At 44.6% G+C, this 22,285-nt stretch overlaps 1 protein-coding gene and 1 long non-coding RNA gene across 2 annotated transcripts in view; one reads left to right on the top strand and one right to left on the bottom strand.

Annotated features, from left to right (window-relative positions):
• LOC146396078 (uncharacterized) overlaps positions 1-22,285 on the top strand; it is a 1,511,729-nt gene that overhangs the window by 1,178,081 nt on the left and 311,363 nt on the right. The window lies entirely within an intron of this gene.
• Positions 9,215-22,285, bottom strand: part of AOX1 (aldehyde oxidase 1) — a 76,787-nt gene continuing 63,716 nt past the window's right edge. Inside the window, 8 exon segments of the mRNA NM_001308473.1 lie at positions 9,215-9,265; positions 10,127-10,294; positions 11,539-11,727; positions 13,914-13,979; positions 17,772-17,886; positions 19,317-19,369; positions 20,829-20,903; positions 21,853-21,981. Coding sequence (NP_001295402.1) covers positions 9,215-9,265; positions 10,127-10,294; positions 11,539-11,727; positions 13,914-13,979; positions 17,772-17,886; positions 19,317-19,369; positions 20,829-20,903; positions 21,853-21,981 — 846 coding nt within the window.

Raw genomic sequence — 22,285 nt, 5'->3', positions numbered from 1 at the left:
AGTGAGTGCAAGTTGAGTCATAGTGATTTTTTTCCTAATTCCAGAGTCTGTGGTTTCATAATCATTAATAGTGCTTAAATAACAACTGTAACAGCAACTGCCACAACAAAAAATAAAAAACAACCGAAAAGGTCATTGCTTCTTTTGGCTGGCTCTCAGTACATAAATAAAAGATTTTTAAAGTCCTAATATTTCCAAACACCATTCCAGTAACATTGCAACTACATTGAAATCACCCACACAAAGACTGTTTCAATAAGCCTCTGCTACCCAAACATGCATTACACTAAAGTGAACAGAAACAGTTGATATGGTGCCAAGAATGTAACATGTGCAAAATTCACTTTACTTTTTGGCTGGCTACCTCAGTTTCCCCTCTTGCTAAATAAGGATGCGTAATGCTTGCCATCACTGCTTGAGAGGCGGGGGTCACAGAGGTCAACAAGTCAATCTTTGACAAGCTCTCTCATCTAATTCCTTGGAGGAAAATGCTAGAGTCTCCTGCTGTCTCGTCAAGGGCAGTGGTCATTCCTCCGTGTGAGAGGTTGGGTTCTCACCATCCAAGCTTCGCCCTGATTGCCCTGCGGCGGGGCTCTGGGTGGTTCCTTAGGAGAGGAAAGGTGCCGGGGGTGCAGAACTCGCACTGGATACTGTGGTCCTTAGCAATCCCTTCCTCATAGCAGAGAACAGAGAGCATCCATCCTGAAAGCTGAGGGGTAGGGAGCACTCAGGGAGAGGCAGAGGCTCAGATGGTACAGCTCAGGTCAGCACAGGCCATCAGGTATCAGCTGGAAGTGCTGCAATTGCTCACAGGTAAGAGGCCGGGGGGCCTTTCTGTAGATAGAGTCGCTGGGGGAGGACGCCCCCAAAGCTCATGGGGACGAGGACTTCAAGGGCACAGTTTAGATTTAACCAATATCACAGACATTGAGCTTATCTGCTTTTATTTTATTCTCCCTCTCATTCTGCTGCCACTTGGGGAAAAAAAATTGAATTGAGGGGATTTGTTGTAAGGTCTTCTGACCATAAAGAGAGCTCTAGCTTTCCTACTTCTCATTCCTCTTTTGACATTGGAGGGTTCTATGGTGTTTCATTCATTTTTGGACATTTATACCAATGCTGGCTCAGTACCTGAGTTAAAAAAATCCAGAGGTACTGAGCTGTCATTGGTATAAATGTCCAAAAATGAATGAAACACCATAGAACCCTCCAATGTTATATGATTATATGGTTGCCAACAGGATTGGGAACGTCTCTGCAGTGCCAGGATGCAGGTTTGATCCCTGGGCTGGCACAGTGAGTTAAAGGATCTGGCATGGCCCCAGCTGTGGTGTAGGTTGAAACTGCAGCTTGGATCTGATGCCTGGCCTGGGAACTCCATATGCTGCAGGGTGGCCAAAAAAAAAGCAATGCAAAGCAAAAAAAAAATTCTGTACAAACTTGGCGGTGAGATTAAGGCGCCCAGCTGTGTGCCTCTGATGGTGTGAGGGGCTTTGGAAACAGGCCAGTGCTGTTCCTTCTCTCTGGCCTCTGGCTCAGCAGTCAGCTAGTGACTTTTCTGGCACATCAATGCCTTATGGTGTGGGAGGGTATTTTTAGCATGAGACATAATCTGTGCCCCCAAAGGGCTTATCATTTATTCAACATATATAATCTTTTAAAAAATGTTTCAATATTTTAAACTTTTAATTTTAAAAATATTAATTATTTTGAAAAATTGAAGTACAATTGTTCTACACTGTCTTATTTGGTCTTGACTAAAGACTGTTACGTAGCATGCGAATTCAGATACCTAAATCACAAGAGTATTTTTCTGGCTAGAATTACACAGAACAAACACCAGAATAGGCAAACTTGCTTTTTTAATTCATTCTAGGAAACAGGGTCAATGTGCATGTCCCTGTCTTTGAGAACTGAATCCAAAGCCTTCCTGGAGGGAGGCTTCCTCCCTGAGGCAATTTGATGGCCTAGAGTGACTCAGACAGAGGGTCCCTCCTTCTGCACCCCTCTCCTCCCATTTTTATGGAAGTGTAATAAGCTTCCAATAATGATAAAGAAAGCCACAGAAGGAAAAAAAAGAAATTGACAAGGTTAGCATTTCTTCCAGTAAAAGGGTCAGACTTTCTGCTGCCATCTTTGTCCTCGAAAGCCATAAGCCAGGGCCCAGACAACGAAGAGAGCCACTTAAATCCATATTTATCCTGAGCCCATTGACATATGCTCTTACCCCAACTAGCTCAGTCCTGGTTTGGGTGCTTCCCATGCCTTCTAAGGTGGGGGCAGCCTCACCCCGCCATGGAGCAAGCAGATGGGCACCAGGCAGCTGGTGATGGAGAAGTACCTTCAGAGCTTGCAGAGCGAAGCTGAGAAGAGTTGACACAGTGACAGCAGCAGTTTCCAAAAAAGAAAAAGGTATTTTGACGATTATAATAGTAGTTACTTTGATATGAATATAACTGGTTGAGTACATCTTAAAGCTGGGCCGTGACATAAATAATTTTGAACTTAAGTATGGCTACCTAAAAATAGATATTCTATTATTTAGAATTAAAGAGGTCGTTTCCCCCTCCAAACTATCTTGTGGAAAAAATATTTTGAGAGTTGAAATGGTCTCTATTTATCCATATGCTCTTTTCCGTTTGTCGGCTGTGATGTCTGGTCAGATAAACTTATGGTCCTTCAGACAATCTCGAGGTTATCTGTGATCTTATAAAGACCCAGAGGATAGACCACGTTGAAGAAGTTAGACCACCTTGAAGGCAAGTCATTCAATAACTTCAGTGGAGTGTAAACTTCGTGAGGGCAGGTCGCTCCAGTTCCCAGGGCCTAGGACAGGGGAAGCTTGATAGACGAGGGTTGAATGAATAATGGGGATAATTGGGCATTCCCTTAAATGTTCAGGCCGCCGAATGCTCACAAAATTCATTGTACCTCTCAAGAAGAGAAGGAGAGAACTTGAGTTTGACCCTGTATGTGGTCATCTGTCTTCAGGAGGGTTGTTAGGAAGGGTGAAGGCAAGCTTTTAGACCTCTTATTGGGTCTCTTTTATTTTAATTCATACAAAGTCAGGAAAGGCAGAGGCATCTAAATGGCATACAAATCAACAAAAAAGGAAAATTTCTAATATAATTTGAGCTTTCCTCATACCACTTCTTTTAAACAAAGAAACATAGGATGATTGGAGGAGAATATATTACAACTTTGGGTGCTCGGCTTAAAAAAAGCAATCCAGAGCCATCCCATACAAAGTGCCTGAACTTTCAATTCATTCATAAATTGATGGAATGAGCAGAAGGGATGTAGTGAATGAGAGCTGGTTCTCTAGGTGGAATGTGTGCTGTCATGACACCTTTATCTAGTCACATGAATGCAAAAATATCAAAGCAGAAAGACAGGACAGTGAACAGGATATGACTCTCCATTGAGTTTCTAAGGGCATTTTTCAAACTTTTTAAAAATTGAAACAAAGATCAGTCTCCCAGTGTCCTTCTCTGGGTGATGGTTTTCCTTTCTTGCTTGGCTGCAGGTGCAGATATTTCTGGTCTTCAAACCTGTCTCAGGACCAGCCTGCAGGGGGCACTAGTCTTACACTGTGATTGAAATTTAGGAATCAGGACAACCTGCAGGAGGCCCAAGTGTCAGCCACATTTTGGGGCTCAACCCTGGTAAATTGAAGGTGACCTTGGCTCTTCAGAGTTTGCACTGGTCAACCCTCAGTTCCCCAGAGCCTGTGCAGGCAGTGATCACGTGCTCACAGCTGGCCTTGGCAGCTGGCCCTAGAGACCAAGCAGGAACCTCAACTACATGTGATACTGACCAAGAGGCTGAGGGTCCTTTTAAACTTAGTTTTCTCATAGTGAATCAGGTGTCTGGGAGTGGGGCTCAAAAAAATCCACATTTTAAACAATATTTCCAGGTTATCACTGTTCATGCTTAAATTCAAAAACCATTGTCCTCTGCCATTCCATTGGCAAGACAAGCCCCTTACTTTAATCCTACTTACAATCAAAATATTTGTAGTGAAAAGTGATAGGAGGGAAAAGTTCTATAAATGCAAGAGAGATTGCAAAGTTTCCAGAGTTTCTTATTTGCTTTGATTTCCCAAACAAAATGATACAGTTTCCCCCCACCCCTCAGGTAGAACAATACATTTATTTTAGGGTCTGAATTACTCTCAATGACCACTACAGAGGAAATAGTTATAGAGATAGAGGCAGTTTCTCTGTATTTCTGAATAATAAGAATTGTTTAGAATGTTTGGAATCATTTAGAATATGTGTGTTGATCTTGTTGGCCTGAGTTGGTCGAACTCTTTGCTGTTGTAAAACTGCATAACGCTGTATTGTATTTGGCTCTATTTTGGCAAGACAATGTTTGCCTTTGTTTTAGAAGATAAGCAACAAGGATTTGCTTCCTAACACAGCACTGGTTTTAGGAAAATAATAAAATATTCTGATATATTGAATATTACAAACATTTATATTTATTTATTTAGTCTTTTTAGGGCTGCACCCTCGGCACATGGAGGTTCCCAGGCTAGGGGTTGAATTGGAGCTGCAGCCACTGGCTTACGCCACAGCCACAGCATCTCGGGATCTGAGCCATGTCTGTGATCGACACCACAGTTCACAGCAACACCAGATCCTTAACCCATTGAGAGGGGCCAAGGATCGAACCTGCATCCTTATCGATGCTATACAGATTCGTTTTCTGCTGAGCCATGACAGGAACTCCTTGAATATTACAAACTTTTAAAATTCTTGAGTACACATGGTTGAATAAAAGGGTTTAACTCTCATCACTACCTGCAAATCATACTATTTCTTTGTTCTTCACTCATCCTTGGAGAGCAAACAAGACCATGGCAGCAGTAGACAAAGAGCATTATTTTGGCGCCTCTTTGCATGATCCATGCCACTTCCCGTGGTGAAGGGATTCTAGAAGGTTTGCACCACCTTAGGAGAGGGAACATGAGGCAGGGAAAAGAACATAAACTCTGGGAACAGAAAGAGGAGAAGCAAGGCCCCTCTGATGCCTGCTAGCTGAGTGATCTCGGGCACATTACAAAACTGCCCTGAGCCACCATTTCTGGACACGGCCCTGTGTGGAGTGGGCGGCACCCAGACCCTCGTGCTCATTTTCAACCTGGACTCCCTCTTCTCTCTGCCAGTGGTGCTGAGAATAGGATGCTGGGTTGCCCTTCAGACCCAGCGTCAAAGACAGTGAAAGGCAAAGAGCACATCCCATTGATGGATCCTGTCTATTAGCTAAATCTCAGGAACTCAAAAGTGGGACCAGAAAATCCTTTTCCCGTTGTGTTAAGTAATCTAAGACTACTTAAATGGGCAATGGATTAAGAGGTAAACTAGCTGTGACATTTATCCCTAGCTTTTTGGGATGGTTTCTCTTCTAGTTTTGCTGGCCAAAAGTTTTGTAATTAGATGTAAATGATCTGAAGATTTTACACTCTTCATTTGTGTGTGTTTGTGTGTGGCAGTGGGGGCGGTTTAAGGAGACAGAGGGGAGGCAGGGAGTGGGCAGGAAGAAAAATGTGGAAGATGGTTATAAAGAGAAATCGATGTCCAACACTTAGATGAATGTGCATGCAATTACCAAATGCAGTCTGAAGACATCCGTATCATCAAGGGCTTTTCATCTAGTAATCTGAATACATTTTTTTTTTTTTTGGTCTTTTTTGCTATTTCTTTGGGCCACTCCCGCAGCATATGGAGGTTCCCAGGCTAGGAGTCGAATCGGAGCCACAGCCACTGACCTACGCCAGAGCCACAGCAACGCGGGATCTGAGTCACGTCTGCAACCTACACCACAGCTCATGGCAACGTGGGATCGTTATCCCACTGAGCAAGGGCGGGGACCGAACCTGCAACATGGTTCCTAGTTGGATTCGTTAACCACTGTGCCACGACGGGAACTCCGTAATCTGAATACATTTTACAAGCAGATTCCACCTCCGCCTCCCAGAGAACTGGAGACTGAGAGAGGTTTGTCATGGTCATGGAATCAGTCACCAGTCCACACACTGGTGTAATACCTTCTTTCTCCATGGTTTCTTTCTCTACATAACTTTAGAAACTACAATGTGAAAAACTTATCTTTCTTCCATTCATGAAGTAAACAAGTTCATCGGACTCCTTAGAAGGAGACATTAGGCCAGAATAACTGGCTGAATGTCATGGAGTTGCTGGGGAAGCACCTGCTGTTGGTCTGCCTGAGTCAGGGGCCGGGACGCTCCCGTGGGAGGAGGGCCAGCCGGGCGGAGGGCATCCCCGAGGGGGATTCTGCACTGCTTTCTGAGAGCATTCCTCCAATTAGAGCTGCCTGTCTGTGCTCTCAAAGGTCTTATTTCCCCAGCTTCCTCTGCTGCCCTGGCTTTCCTCCTCCCTTAAGCCAATTTGGAATGTCAATCTCAATCTAGTTCTTACACAGCGCACACCTCTTCCCGCCCTGGGAGTGACCCACCAGAATTAAATTTCTTCTTACAGAACAAGACTTTCTTGAGTCAGTGAAATGGAAATAAATGATGTAGAGTAATACATTTGGGTGCATTTTTAGGTGTTGATGTATTTGTCTTAAATTATAAAACTCGTGCTTATTTTTTAAAAGAAATCAAAACTACAGAAGTGTGTAAAGTAAAAGTGAAAATCTTCCTTCCTAATTTTCGCTTTTCAAAGTTCACTGTTACCTGATTCTTCTGTATGCATACCGAATTCTTCCATGTACATGAAATATATGTACATACATGAATCTAGAAAGTGAAATCAAACTATTCATATTATCTCAAAATTTGCTTTTTTTCATGTTACTTAGGCACTCTGTGCCTCAACTGCCTCACCTGTAAAATGGACAAACTAATAGTATCTCCTTGGGGATCGCTCTGAGGATTCCATCAGCTAATACGCGGAAAGCACTTAGAAGCACCTAGCACTTAGGAAGTTCTCAATAAATATTAACTATTATTATTACCATAATTTATTAAACTGTTCTCTAACAGTTTACATTGTTTTCCATTTTTCACTCTTACAAATAGGCTTTATCTTTGCCCATTGAAGCAAGTATTTCTGTTGCCCAGGTTGAGACCTGGAACTCCTGGGTGGGAGGGTACACACGCTACTAGGTCCCAATGCACTGTCTCATCCTGGATGCCACGGCGACACAGGTGGCAGGAGGGCACATTTTTTGTCTTTTTGCCTTTTCTAGGGCCGCACCCATGGCATGTGAAGGTTCCCAGGCTAGGGGTCTAATCAGAGCTGTAGCCACCAGCCTACGCCAGAGCCACAGCAACACGAGATCCAGGCCGCATCTGCGACCTACACCACAGCTCATGGCAATGCCAGATCCTTAACCCACTGACTGAGGCCAGGCATCGAACCTGTGCGCTCATGGATGCTAGTCAGATTTGTTTCTGCTGAGCCACGATGGGAACTCCTACAAATGATCCTTTTAAAAAGGTTTTCCAGAGTTCCTGTCCTGGCTCAGTGGTAACAAACCTGACTGGTATTCATGACGATGAGGGTTCAATCCCTGGCCTCGCTCAGTGTGTTAAGTATCTGGCGTTGCCATGAGCTGTGGTGTAGGTTGCAGACATGGCTCAGATTCCAGGTTGCTGTGGCTGTGGTGTAGGCCAGCAGCCACAGCTCCGATTCAACCCCTAGCCTGGGAACCTCCATATGCTGCAGGTGCAGCTCTACAAAAAAAAAAAAAAAAAAAAAAAAGGTGTATAATAATTCTGTGGTTTTTATTATAATCACAGGTTGTACAACCGTCACAGCTGTGTAATGGCAGAACATTTTCATCACCCTCAAAAGAAACCCTGTGCCCATTAGCAGTCACTGCCCCTTTCCCTTTCTCCTCAGGGTCTGGCAACCACTAAACGACTTTCTGTCTCTATGCATTTGCCTATTCTGGACAGTTGATACAGATGGAATCATACAACATGTGCTCCTTAGGGTCTGGCTACTTTCACTGAGACAATATTTTTAAGGTTCATCCATGTTACATGTTGAAGCACGTATCAGTATTTCATTCTTCTGTGTGGCTCAGGAATACTCCCTTGTATGGATACACCATATTTTATTTATCACATTTTGTTATCAGTTGTCAGGGGTGGGTCATTAACATTTATGGCTATTATGAATAATACCATGAACATTTGTGTTCAGGCTTTTGTGTGAACACGTTTTCAATTCTTTTGGGTATATATGTAGAGGTGGTCATATGATAACTCCATGTTTAACTTTTTGAGGAACTGCCAAATTGTTTTCCCAAGCACCTGCACCATTTTCATTTCCCCCAGCAACGGACAAGGGTTCCAGTTGCTCTACATCCTTGCCAACACTTGCTATCGTCCATCATTTTAATTACAACCATCCTAGTGGGTAGGAAATGATATCTCAGTGTTGTTTTGATTTGCATTTCCTTCTTGATTAATGAGTTTGAGCATTTTTTTCATGTACATATTGGCCATTTGGATGTCTTTGGAGAAATCCCTATTTAATTCCTTTGCCCATTTTAAAATTGGGTTATTTATTTTTTGTTGTTGAGTTGTAAGAGTTTTCAAATATATTCTGCACACTAGATCTTTATCAGATATATGATTTGCAAATATTTTCAATATTTTGTAGTTTTTCTTTTCAATTTCTTATAGTGTCTTTTGAAGCACAAAAGTTTTTGGTTTTGACGAAGTCCAATTTATCTATTTTTTTCTTTGGTTCCACATACTCTTTAGTCATAGATCCATTCTGAGAAGAAAAGGAGAGTGAAAGCTGATGGGACAAAGGAGAAAATAACAACTTTACAGTTCATATTAATACAATTATTGAGAAAAGTTCCTTTCATTAGACAATATCATTTCTGTTGGTGGATCCAAACCCACTATGAATTATACGGAACCACCATCTTCCTTTCTTTCTGTTCATCTGGATGGATTTAAGGGATACAATAATTGAGACTATCATTCTAGAGGAAGCCAGTAAGCATGTATGCCATTTAAAATATGATTTCTGAATTGCTTAAGCATATCTATCAAATTCTATATGGAACATTTAAAATCAGCATCACACAGAAGCGATATTCTGTGAAATGATTTCTGAATTGTTGAAGTTTGTCTTCAGACCTATCATTCAAGAGCATAGAGACCAGAGAGATTGCTGCGTTGAAAGAGTCAGCCCATCTTCTCCAGAGGTCTGTATTTGATTCATATGGGTACACTCCAAGGAACATAGGACCCAGGTTCATCTCTTGGAATCTGGAATGAAAGGACAAGTATGGATTTGTGCAACTTGGAAAATGTTTGTGACGAGTGAAAAACAGCATACTATAAAACAGGCTGTAAAGCACCAGAGGGTGACTAGGACAATGAGCAGTCTGGCCATGACTGCAGGAGAAAGGTGGAGGAAGCCAGGAGAGGACCAAGGATGAGCTGGGGCAGCTCTGAGCATCACCTCATGCTTGACGAGGGACAGAGGAAAAGTGGGACCAGCCTCTGTGTTTCTCCAGAGTGAGGAGGCGATTCGTGGGGCTGAGAAAGAGCCATAGAGGTACCATGAAGAGACGTCATGAGAGAAAATATGACGGGAGGGCTCTTCCCTCAGTATAAGGAATAATTTGTTTATCGTCAGAGGGGTCACTGTGAGTGGCGTGACTTCCTCCTACAATTTAAAGTCCCATCACTGCAAATGCCTAAGGAGAGCTGAGCCGTCTGCTCTGCAGGAGGGCTTCAGGCAGAATTCCTCCTCTGGGGGTTGGGAAAGGGCCCTCCCTCTCCGTGGTTTAAATCAGGAATTGCCCACATTCCCCGTGGTTTGGGGAGAGTCAGTTAGACTGTTGGAGTGGCCTAGACCCTTGGCCTTGGTTTCTTGGGTTCAGGGCACAGTTCCTGAACTTCTATTCCTGACTAATGGGCCCTGGGAAGGGAACACAACTAGGGAGGAAGATACAGTGGATGAATGAAGAATGACCCTTCCTTTTAAGTGGTGCAGAACTGGGCCTCACTGCATGCAGGCTGCTCTCCTGCTCACATGCCTTCAGGATTCCTGTCACTTTCCCTTCATGGAAACCCACCATGGTGGGTTAATGAAACTTAACCACAAGGATAGGGGGAACGTACCATTTCTGTGAATTTGTCTTCACAGGCCATTCTAATCTTCTCCGGGGTCAGTGGACTATTGAGCTTTAAAGGTCCAGACAGGCCTCTCTCCTGTCGCGCTGCATTTATTGCGTCATGGATGGCGAAAAACACTGAACACCCCAGGAACATCCCAGACTCTCCCAGACCCTGAAGGCAAACAGATCAACTAAATTATGACTTTCTCTCTCTGCATACACACACACACACACACACACACACACATGTATGTATGTAGGTATATATATTATGTATGTGTATGAGGTATATGGGCATCTATGGGTCCATATGTGCATACATACAATATTACATATTACATTTGTAGTTTTCTCCTTTAAAAAACAAATTCACTATTAAAAAAAACCCGAATTCACTATGTTAACCCAGTATTCCTAGTCCCAGCATTCCAGCTTAAGGAAATGATCCCAAATGAAGAAAGCAGAAATAGGTATGAGGATGAGTATTGGCATGAAGACGAAAAATCAGGTGCAACCTGATGGTAATAGTAGCTTTTCTTTTTCTTCCTTTCTCCCTTCCTCCCTTCCTTCCTTCCTTTTTTTTTGGTGGCTGTGTGCAGAGGCCTGACGTGGGATCTCAGCTCCGAGACCAGGGACTAAACTTGGACCATAGTGGTGAAAATGTCTAATCCAGGGACTTCCCGTTGTGGCATGTGGAAACAAATCCGACTAGTATCCATGAAGATGTGGGTTTGATCCCTGGCCTTGCTCAGTGGGTTAAGGATCCGGCGTTGCTGTGAGCTGTGTGTGGTGTAGGTCACAGACATGGCTTGGGTCCCGTGTGGCTGTGGCTGTGGTGTAGGCTGACAGCTGTAGCTCTGATTCAGCTCCTAGCCTGGAAACGTCCATATGCTGTGAGTGCAGCCCTAAAAAGCAAGAAAACCCACAAACGCCTAATCCCAACCTCCAGACCACCGGGGAACTCCTGGTAATAGTAGTCTGTGTTAGTCTCCACTATTTGGATTATTTTCAAGAAATGTATGAAGTTGTTAAATTACCTTAGAATTACTAGATGCAAACTATGGCATTTGGAGTGGATAAGCAATGAGATCCTGCTGTATAGCACTGGGATCTGTATGTAGTCACTTATGATGGAACATGAGGATAATGTGAGAAAAAGGATATATGTGTGTGTGTGTGTGTGTGTGTGACTGGGTCACTTTGCTGTACAGTAGAAACTGACAGACACTGTAAACCAACTATAATGGAAAAAATAAAAATCACTTAAAAAGAGAATTAAAAAAGAATTCAAATGTTTAATAGGACTTTTCCCTACAATCCTGGCAAAACCCTGAAACAACCAAGAAATGAATGCAGCCCCTCCCTCCTGGCAGAGATAGCCCATAAATATGCATTTGTTCCTGGAGCACAGCTTACCTTAGACGAGTACAGGGTATTTGAGTTTTGAGACGGAGGCAAGAAGGAAATGTGCAGCTCCGCGGGCACATCACAGATGGCAGGGATTTTATACTGGCTGGGGCCCCGACTGTACAGGACACCCTGAGGAGAATAATTCAGTTCCTCTATTGTGTAAAGTCCCATGCCTTGAATAAATGCACCTTCGATCTGAGGTTAAAAAAAAAAAAAAGAATTTCCATATATGAGAAATTATAGTCAACAGTAGCATTTTGACTTCATGCTGTTTGTCCAAATTTTAAACACACAGTTTAAGAGGGTTTTGCGCCTGACCTGGAGCATGTCTCTAAAAGTTCACTTACAAGTTTGCCTCAAAGCACACCTGAACCTCTTAACACTAAGTTCAGTCAAAGGACCTGCATTTGAAGCTCAGCTTGACATTGAAATTATAGCTCTAGAAGGGTCCTCAGAGAGCTGGCAGCCCAGGTGCCCTGATTTTTTTTGCCTGAGGTAGATGGAACCCTCTCTGCCTGATCTGCCCCCAGATTCCAGCAGCCCAGACAAGGCTCTTGGGGCTTCAGAGTCCTGCAGCTCAGCCCGCCCCTCTCTCACGAACTGGCTGGTCCCCCATCTTTGGACTCGGTTTCCTCCCTTGTAATTGACGGGTTTGAACCACGTGCTCGCTGAGCTCCCTTTATAGCTTTAAAATGCCCCAGTTCTGGGAGTTCCCGTCATGGTGCAGTGGAACCATGAGGGTGCGGGTTTGATCCCTGGCCTCGCTCAGCAGGTTAAGGATCCGGCGTTGCCGTGAGCTGTGGTGTAGGTCGCAGATGTGGCTGGGATCCCATGTTGCTGTGGCTCTGGCATAGGCCGGTGGCTACAGCTCCGATTCGACCCCTAGCCTGGGAACCTCCATATGCCGGGGGAGCGGCCCTAAAAAGACAGAAGACAAAAATAAATAAAATAAAATAAAATAAAATGCCCCAGGTCTTAGACGTCAGCAGGTGGACAGAATGACCTCTCCACACAGACTTCTGCTATCTGGGTCTCTTCGTCCTTTCCTTCCTTCCTGGGGCCGCAGTCTCTCCACCCTCACTTCTGTGTCTTCTCTTTCACGATGCCGGATGACTCCCGCTGACCCTCCAGACTGCTCTAGGCCAGGTCCCCCCACCTCCGAGGTGAGGCGCCTGCCTTTGAGGCTTCCACCAAGCTGGCCCTCTCTCACCGCCTACTGCCAGACTCCTGTCCTGCCCCTGTGACACAGGCGAGTGCTGTCATCAGCCTCTCCTTGCTGCCAGCCGTGACACACACAACGAGTGCAGCCCTCAGCACTTTCTTTAGGTTTGTTTCCTCCACTCGCCTTCCACCCAGCACTCGTGTTCCTGTTCCTGCCTTGACCTGGTCCACACCACGTCCTCCCTGAAGCCTGTTTTGACTTCGCCAGCCCACACCCCGTGCCCATTCTCCAGTCAGGGTCCGAAGCAGAGAGTCCCTCAGACTGGCATCTCCGTTGGAAGCTGGGGGCTGAATCGCCCACAGGGGCTGAGGCAGGTAGAGAGAGTGAGTGAAACTTCCAGAGAGTGTGTGACTCTCTCAAGAGGCAGCCAATTTGGCAACCTGTCTGTGTTTTCAAGAGATGCTAGACATTTGAATATTCATGTAAAACAGATTGCGATTTTTCAATCTTGTCAATTAATTCAAACTTAAATTAAAAAATATCTCAGGGCAAAATAGGCTACCCATCAATAGCTGCTGCTGTAAATACGTGGCGTTTTGTTATTCAACCCAGTTTCAAACTCTGTGAAGCCAGAGCTCACCATCTGCCCAAGTCTCAGCACCAGGCGCTATGCTGCACTTCCAGCCACAGGCGGCGGGCTCAGTCCTGCTCATTCAAGCTCCCCTGTCAAGACTGGACGTTTTTCCTAAACTAACTAAATCCTCTTTGTTTCCCTCCTTTTAAAATTATTTATTTGTCTTTTTTAGAGCTGCACCCATGGCATATGGAGGTTCCCAGGCTAGAGGTCAAATCGGAGCCATAGCCACTGGCCTACACCACAGCCACCGCATGCCAGATCCTAGCCAAGTTTGTAACCTACACCACAGCTCATGGCAACACTGGATCCTTAACCCACTGAGCGAGGCCAGGGATCCAACCTGTGTCCTCACTGATGCTAGTCAGATTCGTTTCCTCTGAGCCACGATGGGAACTCCCCACTCCTTTTTTTTTTTTTTTTTTTTAAGGACAAGATATTTGAGTTGTGCTGCTGTTCTGAATGGAAAGATCCTGACTATAGAGGCAAATAAGATGATAACTAAGCCAACTGATGTTTTCCCCGCAGATCCCCAGCAGTTCGGACTTTTACAGATAGGGCGTGAGGCGAGTCAGATCCACATACCTGGCCAATGTCAAGGGCTGGATTTATACTGTAGCCAACATCCATGACAATGTCTGTTCTGATGTTCTAGTAATAAAAAAAAAAAAAGTTAAAATGTTTAGTTTAATGACTACACCTTGGGGAGAGAAAGCTGAGGAGCGGTTCCTGTCAGGATAGCATTGGGAAGGAACCTTTCTTTGGGCTACATTATATTTTAGAAAGAAGCAACAAAGGTTTCATTATGTCACAAAGTTTATTATGTATAACTTTCAAAGTTATGCACATACTCCATCAGCTTAAGCACTACATTTTTTTCTTGGAAACAGTAGGAGAGAAAAATATTCCCTTGACTTTGATTCCAGTCAGTGACCTAACACTGAGTTTAAGCCACTACAACAAATAAAAACACAGAAAACAGGAAATGTCTATGGCCCTCTTGATCTTTGTTGCAAAACTCCATGGCTCTCACACAACCCCACATGCAGAGTCCAAATGGTTTGGTAATACTTACTGAATCACAGAACTCAGGGTACATCAGCAAAAAAAAGTCTGTTATGTATTGTTTTAGATTTTCATTTTCAAAAAAAATTTTTTGCCGTGCCCATGGCGTGTGAAAGTTCCCATACCAGGGATTGAACCCATGGAGCAGTTGTGGCCTGTGCCATAGCTGTGGCAAGGCTGGATCCTTAAACTGCTGCGCCACAAGGGAGCATCCTAGATTGTTCATTTTTAGAGCAGAGGAGAGAATACATCCAACATTATAACTTGATGACCAAAAGTTCTCTAATAACCTACAAATGAGGGGAGGCAGTGGGCCTAGCCAGGCAGGCAATCACACCTTTGCCCCCTAGCAGGTCTGTGCCTTCTTTAAGTGACATATATATGATCTTTGTCAGGACAGATTCTATTTATAATTATTAATGGATGAAAGGAAACCCAAGGTTTTCCTTATTTGATCTGGGACTTCCATCTAACATTTTTCTTAAGAAAATTAGATGGTGATCCAGAATGATTTACTATAATAAAACTTCAGGGAGTTCCTGTGGTGGCTCAGTGGTTAACGAATCCCACTAGGAACCATGAGGTTGTGGGTTCGATCCCTGGCCTTGCTCAGTGGGTTAAGGATCCGGCATTGCCGTGAGCTGTGGTGTAGGTCGCAGACGCGCCCTGGATCCCATGTTGCTGTGGCTCTGGTGTAGGCCGGTGGCTACAGCTCCGATTCGACCCCTAGCCTGGGAACCTCCATATGCTGCGGGAGTGGCCCAAGAAATGGCAAAAAGACAAAAACAAAAACCAAAAAAACTTCAGGTGCTCACCTCTCTTATTTAAAGACACAGTAAAATGTAAAGTTCTCTTCAACACCAGTTCGCAAAGCTGGCCTTCTAGGAGGCCAGTGCCCTCAACTGGAGGTGATGGGAGCTATCTCAACTCTGCAGTGTTAGTGAAGGTTTTGTTTTCAAGGCTGTGGGCTTAACTGCCATTTGTCATTGTCCTTTCTTGGGGCTGGAGAGGATGGTTCTGGGTTGTGGCATCCAGCCTCCAAGATGGCACTCTCAATGACCCTGGCCTCCTAGCATTCACATCCTCGTGCTGTCCACTCCCACATCCTACCAGGGTGGGCTCATGTGAGCAACAGGATGTGGCAGAAGTGATAGTTGGTCATCTGAGATTAGGTTAGAGCAACTGTGTTCTCTCTTGGGTTCTCTCTTACTCATTCACACTTTCTCTTTTCCTTTGGGCCACTCCCTCTGGGGGGAGCCAGCTTTCCCTTGAGGACACTGAAGCATCCTACAGAGAGGTCCACGTGGTGAGAGCAGGGGCGACCTCTGGCCAACAGCCAGTGAGAAACCGAAGCCTCCTGTGCAGAAACCACGTGATGGAGCCTGCAGTCGGATTCCTCAGCCACCACTGAGCCTGGAGATGACTGCAGCCCCAGTTGACAGTGTGGCAGCCACAGCATGAGGAATCCTGAGCCAGAGTCACCCCAATAAGCCACTCCCAGATCCCTGACCCTCAGAAATGGTGTCAGCTAATAAACGTTTGTTATTTTCAGCTGCCAGCCCTGGGGGTCATTTGTTACATACAACAGATAACTAGAAAATATATAGATAATGTATAGACATTGGCTCAAAGTGAGGGAAATTTTGCAGGAATAAGAGCCGTTCTATCAACTTGAAAAGAAATTCTGAAAAACCTTCCACAGGGAGGTCTCTTAGTCGGATGTCACATAATGGCTTTTTGCCTCAGGTAATACCTAGCCTGAGCTACAGATCTGGCTTTTATGAAGACATCTGAAAAGGCTATTTTGAGCATCTCTTAAGATTGTTCATTAATTATAAGAACACACTGTATCATTCACATCAAGGCTAATTATTACCTTGTTCTTAGGTCTTAACAAGGCCAAGGCAGACACAAGACACAAAGAGACCCGAATGATGGCGCTTTCCCCAGCCTCCTTTGGTGGACGGGGGGCATATAGAAATCAGCGTGAGTGAGCTTTCTCCTGAACTCCCTGACACAGGACAGCTACTGTAGCATGGAAAGCATGTGTACAGTGATCACTGTCCTGCTCCAGTCCAAGCTTCCCCAAAAGTGATCCGGGTAAGTCAGAATCCAGACAAGCCAGATACTTGAATGGGCAGATTCAATAAATGTGTAGGTTCAATAAAGGGTATGTAATTTCAAAGATTAGGCTGACTACAGTTTAAATATATATATATGCTGGCAACACATTAAATGTTCATGTGATCACAATCTAAGATGTACTCACAAAGGATGCTTGGAAATACCAAGAATTAGAGCTTGCTTCTGGGTAGGCTTGGGCAGCTAATCGCAGGACAGTTGCGAGGGTATCGCAGTCCTATTTAATGTATCAGTGATCGCTTATTAGAAATGACAGTGGCAGGTGGCTTCACTTAGCCCCAAAGGCCCAGCTACAAAGAGGAGAAACTTTCAGTCCTTGAAGCGGGAGTGTGTGCGTGTGTGTGTGTGTGTGAGAGAGAGAGAGAGAGAGAGAGAGAGAGAGAGAGGGAGGGAGGGAGAATCTATGTGTGCAATTCATCATATCATATTCCTTAAAAGCATAAAGCTGCTCTTAAACTATCTAAAAAGCAGGAACTAGTTGGGTAAAAGATAGCAAAAGCTGGCCATTTCCTTCCCTGGGCTGGTGCCCATTAGCAGCCTGTGGATGCTGTGCGATCCTTCAGGAATGTCATATGATGGCATTTCACGCAAGAGGTCAGGATTGCTGGTTGTGCCAACAGTCTATGTGGAAGCCCCCCCAGAGACTGTGTTTCTTCCTTGGAGTGACTTTTTCCTGATTCCATTTAAAAGGACAGGGGAAATGAAGAATAGAGGCTGCCAGTTGTTTTCTAGGGAAGCAAACACTGCACCAAGGCAAATGCTGAGCTTCCATTTTTCTTTTTTTTTTTTTTGTCTTTTGTCTTTTTTGTTGTTGTTTTGTTGTTGTTGTTGTTGTTGTTGTTGTTGTTGTTGCCACCTCTTGGGCCGCTCCCGCGGCATATGGAGGTTCCCAGGCTAGGGGTCGAATCGGAGCTGTAGCCACCGGCCTACGCCAGAGCCACAGCAACGCGGGATCCGAGCTGCGTCTGCAACCTACACCACAGCTCACGGCAACGCCGGATCGTTAACCCACTGAGCAAGGGCAGGGACCGAACCCGGGACCTCATGGTTCCTAGTCGGATTCGTTAACCACTGCGCCACGACGGGAACTCCCTGAGCTTCCATTTTCTTCTGGAAATACAGGGAAATCATCCCTGGGTCCCATACATGGTGCCTCTCTGGTGCTCAGGTAGCTGGAATATGTGGAAAATAGATGTATCTGAGTTCAGCTGGAAGACCTTCCCGATCGGTACTGACCTTATGAGCACCTGTCAGGCAGTCTATTTCAACTTCGGAACAGGCAGCTCCATAAACAAAGTATTCGAAAGGATGGCCTTCACCGGTTTCCCAGTTCATGTTCGACTCATAACCCCTGGAGGAAACAGAATTCTTGAGGAGTGCTGTTAAGTGATCAAGTCCCTTAATTGCAGACAACGATGATCAAAGAGACCCATTAGGAGCTGTGCTCAATCTGTATGCACAGCAAACCAGAGGAGGACACTTGCACTGTGTGGCAGGTGACGCACACACTCATTCTGTTGAATACATAAATACTTCTTTCTTGTTAAACTTGCTGTGTCTGATAAAAAATATCCAACCACTCCCTACCAGTGACTCCTTATGCTTGGATGTTAATTGCTGACATGCGGTTATACATCCTATTGCTTTTGGCTAACACTGGGTCCTGTTATCCTATAGTCATCACATTAGGGAATCCCACCTGGATTTTATACCAAACACTGCATCAAAGGTGCACACTTGCTAGTTCATCTATCTTTCTGGCTCCAGGATTCAGCCTATGTGAGCGTTTAGGCCCCGTGGCCCTTGTTCTTTGCTACTATTCTGACCTCTCCAAATGAATGTCACGGTGGAAGATAAGCATAGCCATCACTCTCTGCCTTTCTTTCTTCTGCTCCGCCCCCAACCTGGAGGTGGTCATTGAAAACGCTTCTGGAGTTCCCATCTTGGTGCAGCGGAAACGAATCCAATTGGGAACCATGAGGTTGTGGGTTTGATCCCTGGGCTTGCTCAGTGGGTTAAGGATCCGACGTTGCTGTGAGCTGTGGTGACATGGCTCGGATCTGGCGCTGTTGTGGCTGTAGCCGGCAGCTGCAGCTCTGATTGGACCCCTAGCCTGGGAACCTCCATATGCCGTGAGTGCAGCCCTAAAAAGACAAAAAAGGCCAAACAAACAAACAAACGCTTCTGGTGCTCATTCCTGATAGCCAGTCAGTGCCCTGGGCATCCCAAGACAACTGGCAGAGACGAAATCAGATATTACCCTGCTCTCTAAGGGCTTTCACTCTCCACTAAAATAATTTGATATCTTGTTTGCTAAAGCATTTGAATTCTACCTATTCCATGTCTTGACAACTCATAATTCTTGTCAAATTTCTTATTTCTTGCCAATATAGAAGGTGTGAAATGGTATTTACCTTATTATGGGTTTAATTTGCATCCCTTTCATTTCTTAACCTAAGGGACACACCGAGTTTTCAAAAAAAGATCAACCTCTGCTGCAGTTCTAAGCACTAATCCTCAGAGAACCTACAAGTACTACCCAGTATGATCTGAATGATCGAGTCAGCTGTATTTTATTTGTGTGTCTATTTTCTTTTCAGCAAAAGCCTTCTTGGACATTTGGATTAAGTAGCAGCTAAATGTTCTTAATAACAGTGGATTAACAGAAGGTACAGAAACTTTTTTTGTTTTTTTTTTTGCTAAAATTGCAAATGAAAATGAAACCCTCCCTCAAGACACCGCTGCTGTTTTCTACAGCATGTGATGGAAAAGACTATTTACCTGAAGTATCCAGTAGCTGAAAGACTAATGCTTTCATCAAAAGCAGCCTGTGCCTGTGAAAGAAGAGCATAACGTGATGCAATAAAGATGTTTATAGTAAGACTCACTCGAGATTTCAATTTTAATTTTACCCTGTGTTAAATAAAGTTATCAGTAGTAATAACTACCAAAGACCAAGATTAATTTCTCCCTTTCAGCCTTTGCCATTTCTAAAGGCATTTGGGGTTCACTGCTTGTAGGAATAGCATTAGTTCAATGGATATCATCATAATAAATGACTGCCTTTGTGTGTGCCACTTAGAGGATGGGCTGCTGCGGGGAACACATGTACTGCTTAGGAAAAGTTTCATCACATCATCCGGAAAGACTTAGCCTATTAACACAGAACATTTCAGGAAACAATAGGTGGTCAGATGTTTAATTTTAATATCATCTATCCACAACAGTCTCAGGAGAGAGGTATAATCTTGCTAAATTTACACCCAAAGTTCTCTTTACTCTGTAGTGTATACAGTTGACTAATACACAAAAAGATGCGATTTAGGTATAAGTCCTCAAGTCTGAGAAGGGAAAAGGTGAGAAGTGCAACCATTACAGGAGAAGGTGGGCTTGATGGCACGTGGTAGAAACCTGACTCTCTTGCACTGTGTCTCCATCTTTTTCCAGCCAGACTCACTCAGCCTTCCTGGGCCCAGACAGCACTGGGCAGAGGGCAGAAATAAATATGCCCAGAAAGGACTGAGAGCTGCCATAAATATGAATCACTGTACAGAGTCCTAACTCTGGAATAGCAGGAACCATTTCTAAGTAAGACTCCCTGGTGTTATTTCCTCCAGGCCATTGCTTTCTGTGAGGACTTCCAGAACCGTCAGCATGACACATACGCCCAGCCTGCAGTGATAGCCATTCCACACCAGCTGGTAATTTAGAACCCATTATACTAACACGTGTTCTAGTTGATTGTAGAAATTCTAGAATGTGTGTCTTCTCTTCCAAGTAGATTGTAAGTAGATCAAAGGAAGCAGCTGAATATTTTTGTTCCACTTAGTGCCTACAATTGGCTGAATATATGCCCAAATGGCTTGGTTTCCTATTTCTAAATGAGTGTTTATATGATTTTTACTTTTATAGAAGGATTCCAGTGCTGTCTTCCAATTTTAGGAACGATGGACCCCCCAAAAGGAGAACAAACAGGTTGACAGCTATTATCTAGAAAATATTTAGGTTCCATAGGAAGAAACGTTAATTAATTCTTGCTTAAAACAAGAATTCTGGACAGAAGAACCATCTTGTTCTGAGAATTGTCCCAGATGTAAGAGTTCCTCCAACTTACTGTGATAAGATTTTCACACGCCAAGAGGCAGTGGCTTGCACTGATCACTAGGGAACTGTGGTACCTTTTAAAGCACCACAGTTTTAAAGCGCTCTTTCTATTCATATTTAATTCACACATCTCTCTCCGCCTCCTTTCTTTTTTTCTAACATAAAACATAAAGTAACAGTGGTTCTTACCCAGTCTTTCCAAGTGCCACCAGGATTCTTGCTGATGATGGGTTCAAGGCGTTTTAGAAGAGTCTGGCAAGCATCCTAGGGATTATTTTTCAGTTAAAATTATGATTATAATTTCATGCAATCCCCAATTTCAAAACCTCAGGATATGTGCTTTTACATAGGCTTATTTAAGAGGCCCATGGGGAGTTCCCATCATGGCTCAGCAGAAACAAACTCGACCAGTATCCACGAGGATGTGGGTTCGATCCCTGGCCTCACTCAGTGGGTTAAGGATATGCCATTGCCATGAGCTGTGGTGTAGGTTGCAGACATGGCTCGGATCTGGCATTGCTGTGGCTGTGGTGTAGGCCAGCGGCTGCAGCTCCAATTCAACCCCTCACCTGGGAACCTTCATATGCTGCAAGTGCGGCCCTAAACAGCCAGTCCTTAGAAAAAAAAAAAAAAAAAAAAGGGCCCATGGAACACGGAGGGGGAAGAACCCACTCAGCCCTGTAAGAGGTGATGGGGGTACAGTGTGAGCCAGTCTGAAAGGCAGACCGCCCAAGATGGGGGCCTTGTAAGTCCCGCCAAGAGGACAGGACTTAATAGAAAAACTGGTGGCAAACCACCAGCCACCACTGTGAAGCACAGATGGTCAGACTTCTATTGCTGGAAAGTGTGCTCTGGCTGCAGGAAGCCCGAGTAAAAAGCAATGAAACTGGGGTGGACAGACAGAGCCTTGCCACGGCCCTGGCAAGCGGCATGAGTCGGAGCCAAAGCAGCCACATTACTGCAACTTGGAACTGGAAAGAGATACCTCTGAGTGGAACTGATAGGACCCAGGGACCAGTGAGATGGCAGGAGTGTGGGAGAAACTCCCACGCAGGAGAGTGGCTGGGTGCTGTACACCAACGGAGCCCCAGACTGGCGGTGGCAGCAGTTTTCCCAGAAGGGAGTGTGGGAAAGAGATCAGAGCTGGACTGATTCTTCTGAGCTCCAGCCTTGACGAGGTTAATGATTTGGGCGCCACTGCCATGACTTTTACCTTTACAGCCAACCCGTTGAGGTCGGCCACCACGGACCCTCCAGAGATATTGGCATTAGGGATGGTTTCTGTGCTTGTTCCACGCAGGTGGATGTTGGACAATGGCATCCTCAACTCACGACTGGCCACCTGGGTTTTAGAAGAGATTTTCTTTTACATTTCTCTGGTTAGTCACAGACCCGTGCATATATGCACATGGTAGCATGTGTGTGAACATGCAACAGGGACAAGCGGCAGAACCCTGAGTTCCTTCAGCCACAAAAAGCTCCTCTTGTCTAAAAACCCTGTGACTAGTCCGGACCCCCAGTCCTGAGGCCACATGCTTTTCCTTTGACTTTTGTGTGTGTGTAGGTGTGTGTGTGTGTGTGTGTGTGTTTATTATTACTCAATGAATTTATTACATTTATAGTTGTATTCTTTGACTTTTTAATGT

The sequence above is a fragment of the Sus scrofa genome, chromosome 15 (assembly GCF_054392235.1).
Source record: "Sus scrofa isolate SSC_HxYL_T2T_F1_AM1 chromosome 15, Sscrofa_HxYL_maternal_Yorkshire_Landrace_v2.0, whole genome shotgun sequence".
NCBI classification, from domain to species: domain Eukaryota; kingdom Metazoa; phylum Chordata; class Mammalia; order Artiodactyla; family Suidae; genus Sus; species Sus scrofa.
The sequence above is the reverse complement of the archived record's forward strand: the minus strand, read 5'-3'. Positions and strand labels throughout refer to the sequence as shown.